At 51.7% G+C, this 10,232-nt stretch overlaps 1 protein-coding gene across 2 annotated transcripts in view; it reads right to left on the bottom strand.

Moving 5' to 3' along the window:
* The window catches only part of YIF1B (Yip1 interacting factor homolog B (S. cerevisiae)), a 10,917-nt gene extending 3,215 nt beyond the window's left edge, over window positions 1–7,702 (bottom strand). Inside the window, exon 1 of one of the 2 annotated variants that reach the window (XM_006871462.1) lies at window positions 7,616–7,702. In XM_006871462.1, coding sequence (XP_006871524.1) covers window positions 7,616–7,676 — 61 coding nt within the window. In that variant the 5' untranslated portion in view covers window positions 7,677–7,702. The remainder of the gene's footprint in view (window positions 1–7,615) is intronic. The other variant, XM_006871463.1, reaches the window with a different exon arrangement.
* Window positions 7,703–10,232: the final 2,530 nt, after the last annotated feature.

Below are 10,232 nucleotides of genomic sequence, written 5' to 3'. Positions count from 1 at the left end.
GCTTTAGGAAAATATTACATTTATCTGTGGATACTAAGGGCTCATGTTTGGAATTAAATAAAAAACATAACATTAAGATGAAAAACAATTTGCCATGACTGCCAGTGGCCAGAATTTGTACCTCAGAGCCTGCAGCCTGTATAGTCGACACGGTCTACAACACCATAAAGGTCATATAGGGTCACTATGAGTTGGAACCCACACACCTGCACATGGTCACCATTTTTGTTTTAGCATCTGTCCCCCAGGGTCCATCTCTATTGTTTTCTCATCCTCAGCCTTCCCTCTCATACATTCATCTCATATGTAAATTTTTTGATAGTAATAAAGTAAAAGTTTTGGCTTTCTATTGGCCTCACCTTTAATCCTTCCCACTTCTTTTTTTCTGAAATTTTTTATTTGACTATTCCACTTTTAAGCCTCAATTTTCTCATCTGTTTTATGGGAATAACAAGGGAAGGGTTGAGGTTTTCATGAAAGCCTGTGTACACAGAACTAGGCATACTGTAAGCCCTTGGTCACTGTTGGCTGTTAGTAATTTTATTATCAGGTATCTTTTCCTGTGGGTTGTCAGCCCCAAGTTGGGTTCCACCCCAAACAGTGTCACAGGTTTATAAATAGAATGAGCTGGGGAGTGTCTAGCTGGGTCCAAGCCAGATATGATCAGGATTCTGGCTATCATCAAGAAAGGCACCATGAGTTGCAACTGGAGGGCGATGTGGTGAAACACACAGGGTGGTGGTTGTGTGCGATGGAGTCAGTTTCGACTCATAGCGACCCTGTACAGGGTTTCCGAGGCTGTAAATCTTTATGGGAGCAGAAAGCCTCATCTTTCTCCATCGGAATGGCTGGTAGTTTCAAACTGCTGAGCTTGAGGTTAGCAGTCCGATTCGTAACCACTATGCTACCAGAGCTCCTTCATACGGGGTTATTGTTATTAAGTGTGATCGAGACGATTCTGACCCATAGCGACCCGGTATAGGGTTTCCGAGGAGCAGCTGGTGAGCTTGACCTGCCGATCTTGCATTTCAAATGGCTTCGCAGTTTGGGGCATTAACCTACAGTGCCACACCAGGACTCCACATATGGGGTTTGTTGTTAAGTGCCGTCGAGTCGGTTCGGATCCACAGATACTCACAGGCCCAGGAAGCGATCTCTATCAGCGCTGTGTCCCGAGCATCATCCAGCAAAGGGCCAGGCACAAAGTGGGTGCTGAGTAATGATTTGGTGAATAGCTAAGTGTCCCCACCCTGTCCGTGCCTGCCCCTATAGTGGCCCCTCTGAGTGGACGCAACCCCTACTCCAGGTGTAAGGCTTTGAGAAGGGCGTTAAGGCTGTGTTTTAATCTCTATGTGGCCCCTCGCCCAGAGAAGTTCGGGAGCAGATTTCTGGGTTCACGAGCAGAAAGAGGATTCAGATCTGCCACACCTCCTATGAGGAAGAGAAAGAAAGAGGGGAAGGAAGAAGAAAATACCCTCAACCCAGCCCTCCCGTCCGCCTCCTGGATCCGGTAGCGCTGGACTCCACCCTCCCAGTACTAACACCTGGCGCTTGGGCGTGCCTCAGTTTCCCGGGGGCGGGGCGTTCTTCCCCCGCGCCCCTCCTTCTTTCTCTCTTCTTCCTCTTTGGGACGTCTGCGGCCGGGCCTCTAGCACTCCCGGAACTGAAACTAGGCTCCGGGCGGCGGGCCAGGGGGGGCCACGTCAGCGAGGCTGCCGGGGCGCTGGCTGGGCTCGGGTCCCGCCGGCGCCATGCGGAGGGGCGCGCTCCTGGCGGGAGCACTAGTGGCCTATGCCGCCTACCTGGTGCTGGGCGCACTGCTGGTGGCGCGGCTGGAGGGGCCGCACGAGGCCCGGCTCCGAGATGAGCTGCGGGCACTGCGGGAACAGCTGCTGCAGCGCAGCCCGTGTGTGGCCGCCTCTGCCCTGGACACCTTGGTGGAGCGGGTGCTGGCGGCCGGACGGTTGGGGCGCACTGCGTTCACCAATGCCTCGGACACCACCTGGGACTTTGCCTCGGCACTCTTCTTCGCCAGTACGCTGGTCACCACCGTAGGTATGTGAGCACCGCCAACCAGCACCCGGGGCTCCCAGTTTGTTTCCGTGCTCCTAGGGGCCCACGATCCCTCTCACGCAAGTCTCTTATCCCAGCGGGTCACTCCTAATCCCCGTTGGGCCTAGGGTCCCCTACAAACCCCTCAACGAGGACCCGCTCTTCTCCGGGAGCCCTTACCCAAGTTCTTCCGCCTCACAGAAAATCCCCTGTGCTAGGGACCCCCTCAGGATAACTGGGGACTAATTGGGACCCTATTCCTCGGCCCTCGGGGGTCTCTCTACCTGAAGCCCTCACCACCTCTGGACCTAGACATGAGCTATGAAACGACCTTTCCCCTCACCCCTACCCTTCTCTTGGCCTCAGGACCACTATTCCCCAAACCAAGCCATTTGACTCTCCAGGTAAGTCCCTGCCCCTTGGAAAATCTCACCGGTAACTCCCGATGACCCTGGAGCCCCAGCCAGAATTCCAAACATCCACACAGGGCTTTACCCTGTCCCGGAGGGCTCCCCCAGGCAAGAATTTACTCCTAGTAATAACCTGGACCTAAACCATTACCCAGCAAGATCCTGCCCATCTGCAGACCAAGGACTTCCCCAGACTCTCCAGCAAGTATCCCTGACTCCAGACAGCATTCTCCCCAGAGATCCCAGGCCATCTTGACATAGGTAGTTCAAGATTTCCCTCTGGCTTTGAGTCTCCCAGTTCAGAGACCCTCAGCAGTCCCCAACTGTGGTTACATGGTCCAGACCCACTGTTATGAATTTAATTGTATCTCCTCAAAATATGTGTTGTAAATCCTTTTAAGCCCCGTTAGTGTAGTGGATTCTGAGCTGGGCTACTAACCACAAGGTCAGCAGTTCAAACCCACCAACTGCTCTTCAGGAGAAACAGGAGGCTTTCTAATCCTGAATAGATTTACAACCTAGGAAGCCCTTTCTAGGGTCACTGAGTCCGCCCTGGCATGACAGCAGTGGATGTGGGGGTAGGAACTGAACATGGGGTGCACAGAATTGACAGCAACCCCCTCCCATCTAGTCCGTTCTGACTCACAGCGACCCCATAGGACAGAGGAGAACTGCTCCTTCAGGTTTCCAACACTTTACAGGAGCAGCAGAGCCTCTCATCGTTTCCTGCAGAGCAGCTGGTGGGTTTGAACTGCTGACCTTGTGATGCTTGACCCACAGCACCACCAGGTCTTCTTACACACAATCCTGTACGAATAAGGTCCCTGCCCACATCCCCTTCACCTTCCCCCTTACTCACTCAACGACCGTCTCAGGGCCTGGCATGCTCTCCCCACGGATGCCCACCGGGCTCCCTGTGGCTCAGCTGGACCTTCCCTGACCTTCCTGTGGAGACATCCATCAGCCCCTCCCCTGCTCCATTCCTGTCCACAGCATGCACTTCCACCTCATGTACTAGACATTTTATTTCTTTTATCCACTGCCCACCCCCACTCTAATGCCAGGCCTAGCTCTAACCAGGATGCATTCGCCAAGCTCATCCTTCCCACCCGCTTTGATGTTGGTCATCCTCATTTGACACATGAGGAAAGCTGGGTTTCAGAGAGGTCAGATCTTGCTTGCTCCATAGCATAGAGGTAGTAAATGGCAGAGCCAGCTTCCAAATGCTTTAAAAAGGTCCTTCTGGCTTGGTAAGGAGCCCTGGTGGCACTATGAGTTAGGTACTGGGCTGCTAACTGCAAGATCAGTGATTCAAATCCACCAGCTGCTCTGTGGGAGAAAGATGAGGCTGTCTGCCCCCATAAATAGTTACAGTTTCAGAGACTGGCTCAGTAGCAGTGGGTTTGGTTTTTTCTGGCTCTGCCTGGCAAACAGACAGAGCAGGGGGAGGTAGAGGGTAGGAGCATAGGGTGGACAGGGTCAGGGGAGACGGGCTGGTTGGAGAGATGCTTGGTTGGGCAGAGTCAGGAAGCAGAATGGACAAGGTGTGTGGGTGGGCGTATGAGCAACAGGCTGGATGGGGAAGATGAGCAGGGTGGGATTTGAACCCAGCACTCTGGCTCCAGAGAGCTCTTGCTCGGCTGCTGCAGGAGACTTCCTGAGGCCCTCTGTGCACCATCTGGGGCAGAGGGAATGGTGGGAAACTCACAGTGGGAGAGGGGCAGAAATCCAGTGATCTGCTCCATACAGCAATCTCTCCCTGCACTTCCATGTTCTCTCCATGGAAGAGAGTTAGCTGTCCTGCTCACAGGGCTGCTGTGAGGAAAAGTGACCCATGATGCTTGTAAGCAGTGCAGCACATTAAAAGCAGCTCATCCATGTCACCGGTTATCGATTACCAGCCCCCGACTCTTCCTCAGGAGTCTTGGTGGTGCTAGGGGTAAAGCACTGGGCTACTAACTGCAAAGTTAGCAGTTCAAAACCCACCAGCCACTCCAGGCGAAAAAAATGGGGCTGCCTGCTCCCGTGACGATTTCACGATGTCAGAAGAACTGAGGGGTAGTTCTTCTCTGTCCTTGTAAGATCGCTGTAAGTTCGGGATTGACTCAGTGGTGGCGGCTTAAGGTTTGGTTTTGGTTTTAACTCTTCCAATTAATTATCTGTAGTTTGCAAAGACCCAGGTCTCCTCAATCCAAAAGCACACAGCAGTGGGCCCTGTCCACTCGGCCTACTTCTCAGTCCCTCTCCCACTTCTGGCCTCGAAGGGCCAACTTCCAGAAAGCTTCAGCGAAAGTCCTCCTTCCTGCCCTTTCAGCCCCTTAAAACCCCCAAAAAAGCAGTTCCCACTGAGTCGGTTTCATCAAGTTGGGAGTCAGACAGTACTGTGTTCCATTGGGTTTTCATGGCTGTAAACTTTCAGAAGCAGAGCACCAGGCCTGTCCTGCTGAGGCACCTCCGGGTGAATCCAAACCAGCAACCTTTAGGTTAGGGCCTCGCACTGAACCGTTGGTGCCATCCAGGGAGACAGCCCCTCAATCCTTGGCAATTTTGGCTGTCACCCAGCCTCCAAAACACCTTTCAACACTTCTACAAGCCTAGGTTGCTGTTTCATCTTCATCTGACTCCCAACCCCTCCACAGCATAGGATGTTGTTGCCCCAAAGGGCCAACTTCCAGCTGCCTGTCCTCGTGACACAGTATGGATCTGTTTCTCTTCCCTGTCGGAGCCTCACACAAGTTTTTTGAGTGTCTGTGTGTGTTAGCCTCTGCTGTAGGTACTGAGGACACAGCCAGAAGACAAACATAAAAACTGCTGTCTGCAGGAGGCTGATGGTCTCTGGTTCACTCCCTCTTGAGGAGTCTTTATTTCCAGTTCTCTGAAATGTGTTAGCCAATTTCCCACAGGGCAGCATCCATGTGCCAAGGCTTGCCTCCTTCCTGGGTCCCATTGCCTCTGGCTGCCCCTGGGACCCTGACCACAGCATCCTCGCCCCTGATACCCAGTTAATCATAGTGGGCTAGCTCTCACCGACTTTTTCTCCATGTTACTACCCTCGTCTCTCACACTTGCATCTTGCATGTGACTTAAACATCCTCCTCCCTATTCCCCTGTCCATTCTGAGCTCTAGTAACCTCTCCAAATGACAGCCAGAGTGATCTAAGTCATGCTTCTTCCTAAGATCAGTGCCCATGGTGAGAAGAAAACCTAAATGCCTACTAGGCCCTGCATGACCCAATCCTGCCAGCCACCCCCATCTCCTCCCTCCCTCCCCACGCCTTTGGGGCTCACCACTCCCAAGCACAATGGCCTCCTCTTGGGCTCTGATCCTGCCAAGCTCCTCACCCCCACAAAGCCTGAACAAGGAGCATGTTCCCTCCATTGGTGTCTGTCAGTCCAGCACTCAGAGACGGGCTCAAACCTGTTTCCTGCTCAGGCCAACGTTCCTCGCTCAATAGAAAGCTTCAGCGCCACCCTTTTCTCTCCTAACCGCCTGTGGTTTGGGTTTTGTTTTTTCCTGAGCATTTAGCACAAGTTCTAAGAATGGAATTCAAAGAGAATGGAAATTCCCCCACAAGCGTTTTGAAGCCCCCTCATGTATATTCAATCTCATCACAAACCCCTCTCCTCCTGGTTAATTTCTCATCCTGGATCGTCCCTCTTCTAAACAATGTCAGACATTCCAATTCTCTGGGCTTCCTCCAGCTCAGCCCTGACCCCTTGTGGCCCTGACCCCCCAGCACTGCCCCATCACTAGCCATCTGCCCCTCTGCACCTGCTACTCCATAAAAACAAGCAGCAAGACTGTCACGGAGTACTGTGTCCCCAGCACTGCTGCGTACTGGGCCAGCCAGGCTTCTACACACATCACACCTTCGCAGCCATCGGAAAAGCCCCGCAACGCCGGGTCACATCCTTTTTCCCTTAACACCCTCTCCTTCTCCCCAGATTATCATGTTTATTTTTCAGTTTAGTGTTTGTCTCCCCATTCAACTCTGAACTATAAGACAACAGTAAAGCCACGGCTGTCTTGGTTACTATGTTGTTGTTAAGTGCGGTCTTGTTTAGGGCTTCTGAAGAACGACGGGTGGGTTTGAACCGCTGGCTTTGCAGTGCAGTGTTTATTTTACAGCCCACACCAGGACTCCTGGTAACCACTGTTATGTGCTGTTGAGACATTTCCGACTCATAGGGACCCAGTATAGGGTTTCCATGGAGCGACTGGTAAGTTTGAACTACTGACCTTGTGGTTCAACCAGACCTTGCAGTCCCACGCTTATCCACACCAAAAGTCCCCAAATTCCAGCAGAGGAACTGGCACAGGGGGAGCTGTGGCAAGACACTGTGTGCAGTGAAGTCAGTTCCAACTCATTGTTAAGTGCCACTGAGTCTGTTCTGACTTATAGCGACCCTGTGAAAGGTTACCGAGAAGTGGCTGATGGATTTGAACTGCCGACCTTGAGGTTTGCAGTCAGGTTGTTGAATGAATGAGATGCACACACCCTCACGGAGATGAAGAGAAAAACAAACTGACAGAGGAACGCAAATGGAGTTAACACTACAATGGTGGTGGTGGTGGTTGTGTGCCTGCCGTGGAGTTGGTTCCGACTCATAGCGACCCTGCATAGGATTTCCAAGGCTGTAAATCTTTACGGAAGCAGAAAGCCTCATCTCTCTCCCACGGAACGGCTGTGTGGTTCGAACTGTTGATCTTGATTGAGGTTAGCAGCCCCACTTGTAATCACCATGCTACCAGAACTCCTTAGCAAATCTTAAGTGAGACATAAACACAGTCACATCTGCGAACTGGGGGTCACAAAGGCCGCACTAAGGAGCATGGTGACAGCTGGAGGGCACTGGGGAGCTATGGAAGGGTGCGGAGCAGGGGACAGTTTGTCGCTAACTACGAATGAATGACAGTCTAGTTCCACTGCACATCATACAACATCCTGCCCCAAGTTGCTTTCCTCTAAAGGAATGTCTTAAATAAATCGACCCTAACGCGCCCCCTACCCGGACATGGCATCCCTGCGCTGGACACAAGGCGAACAGCCCAATTCCTGACCTCGTGACCCCCGACCTCCAGTGACCCAGCCAACTGCCGCCACGTCCCAGCCACACTCCCACGCGCCTGATCTCTTCCGTGGGCCACGTACGCCACTTACGCTGCCGGGTCGTTCCTGTAGGCGCCGCCGCCGGCAGGCCTGTCGGGTGCATCTTTGGCAGATACCGCCGCCGCCGCCTCAGCCTCGGTACGAAACGTGTCTGCCCGGCTCCCGTAACCACGCCCCTCCGGTGACGAAGCATCCAATGGGCATCACGACGTTCACAGGCCCGGTCTACTCGCAGAGGCCTGGAGGCGTGGGCGGTGGGAAAGAGGCGGGGAATGGGAGGAGAGGAGATTGGGGGGAGTCCCGTGACGAAAGTGAAGATTAGGATAATCCTAGGACTAGGAGGTGTGGGGCATGATGGGAAATGTAGGCGTCGAGCCAAGGCGTCGATGGGAAATGGAGTTCATTATAGTTCCCTGGTGTGTCACTAGAGGATAAGCACTGGACCAAAAGGTCCGCGAAGCAAGGTCCGCAGTTCAAACTCATCAACCGCTCCTTGAAAACCCTATACACGGTCGCTATGATTCGAAACCGACTCGACCTCACTTAACAATAACAACATAGTGCGCTTTGGATAAACGCTTGACTGCTAACCACAAGGTGGGCAGTTGAAACCCACCAGCCACTCCTGGGAAACCCTATAAAGCGTCACTATGAGTAAGAACCAACTCTACATGCAGACAACAACAGCAACAATAGACATTTGGGAGTCCTGGTGTGGCGCTGTAGGGTAAGCACTGGACTGCTAACCACAAGGTCAGGATTCAAACCCCTCCATTCGCTCCTTGGAAACGCCATACAGGATCGCTAAGAGTAGGAACTACTGACTTGACCGCAATTAACGACAAAAAGAGCATAGACATTTGGGCACTGGGCAAAAACGAAAGAACGTGCAACAGAGGAGGGGAGATCCATGGACGCTCCCCAATTATGTGGGTAGCCACTCCTCAGAAACCCTATACAGGGTCGCTATGAGTCGGAACCGATTCGATAGCACTTAACAACAACAACGTTTATACATGGAGTCCTGGTATGGCGCTGTAGAATAGGCACCGGATTCCCAACCACAAGGTCCTGCAGTCTGAATCCACCATCCGCTCATCAGAAACCTGATACAAAATCTCTGAGTCAGAATTTAACAACAATGCTTATACAAGGAGTCCTGGTGGAGTAGTGGGTTACATGCTGGGCTGCTAACCACAGGGTCAGCAGTTTGAATCTACCAGTAGCTTTGCAGGAGAAAGATAAGGCTTTCTACTCTGGTGAAGTTTTACAGCCTCAGAAATTGCATGCAGTGGTGGTTATGAGTCCACCCGACTCCACAGTACACACCACCATCACCAATGTTTATACCATGTTGGCAGTCCTAGTATGAAAGTGAATATTTAAAATAGACACTGACATCCAGCTAATAAATTCAGTGAGATGCGAACCAGGTGCCCTTTCAACAAGGATTGTTGTTAAGTGCTGTGGAGTTGGTTCCGACTCATAGCAACCCTATATAGGGTTTCCAAGACTTTAAATCTCTGCTGGGAGCAGAAATTTTTATCTTTCTCCCTTGTGATTCACAGTCTTGTATTTACAGTATGGAGCTATATCTTTAGGGAATTTTCCAGAAATACATTCTTGTCCTCCTGATGCAACCTGGCTCCTCCCCCCCCCCAAAAAAAAAATCCCACTACAATTCCCACAACTTGAAGCACACACAGGAGCCACCCATAAGAGTTGTTGTTGTTGAGTCTTTGAGTCAATTACGACCCACAACAACACAGTATAGGGTTTTCAAAGAGCAGCTCGTGGGTTTGAACCATCAACCTTTGGGTTAGCAGTCCAGTGCTTATCCTACAGTGCCACATCAGGACTCCACCCACAAGAGAGGGTCCCTGAAAATTACATTTCTTCAGTCTTGGCCTTATCCTTTTCTTCCCATCTCTTTCCCTTTCCGTCTCCTCTCTTACTCCCCCTTTCTTTGTCTCAGTCCCGCCAGTTTTTCTCAAGATAATGGTGGAAGTGACTTCTAGGCAGAGATAGGACTCCGGAAGGGTGTCTGTAAGTGACCCACCACTGTGGCTTCCCTCTTTTCCTCCTCCAAACAATGGACTTTTTTTTGCTGAGACATTGTCTTTATTAGGGAGTTTGAGGATTGCTTGTGGGCACTCATTGTAAGTCAGTTCTGAGTCCTGGATCAATTAATGTCCCTTTCTTGTGAGTGAAATGTTCCTATTCCTCTGTAACTTTCTTTAAGCCCCGTTAGTGTAGTGGATTCTGAGCTGGGCTACTAACCACAAGGTCAGCAGTTCAAAACTATCAGTAGCTTTTTGGGAGAAAGACAAGGCTTTGTGCTCCCATAATGTCGGGGACCAGCCTCGACATAGGAACTTGGTTCACGAGTGTTTGGTTCACGAGGAGGGGATATCTGGCGGTGAAAGGGATAGCAAAAGAATACACAGAAAGACAGAAGGAGGGAGACAAGGAGGCACCCTGAAACCAGGGTGGATGCATTACTGGTGGGCAGACTTGGGACTACAGGCATCGTGGCCTCTGCAGGCAACAACTCACTGCCCTGAAAACTGTACTGCATGCCCTCCAACCTGTAATGCACACCTGGGCCGGCCTGCGTCTCCGTTTTATTTAGGGGAGGAACTTCACACCAAGCTGGGAG

Source organism: Chrysochloris asiatica, unplaced genomic scaffold, assembly GCF_000296735.1.
Source record: "Chrysochloris asiatica unplaced genomic scaffold, ChrAsi1.0 scaffold00168, whole genome shotgun sequence".
NCBI lineage: Eukaryota > Metazoa > Chordata > Mammalia > Afrosoricida > Chrysochloridae > Chrysochloris > Chrysochloris asiatica.
The sequence above is the reverse complement of the archived record's forward strand: the minus strand, read 5'-3'. Positions and strand labels throughout refer to the sequence as shown.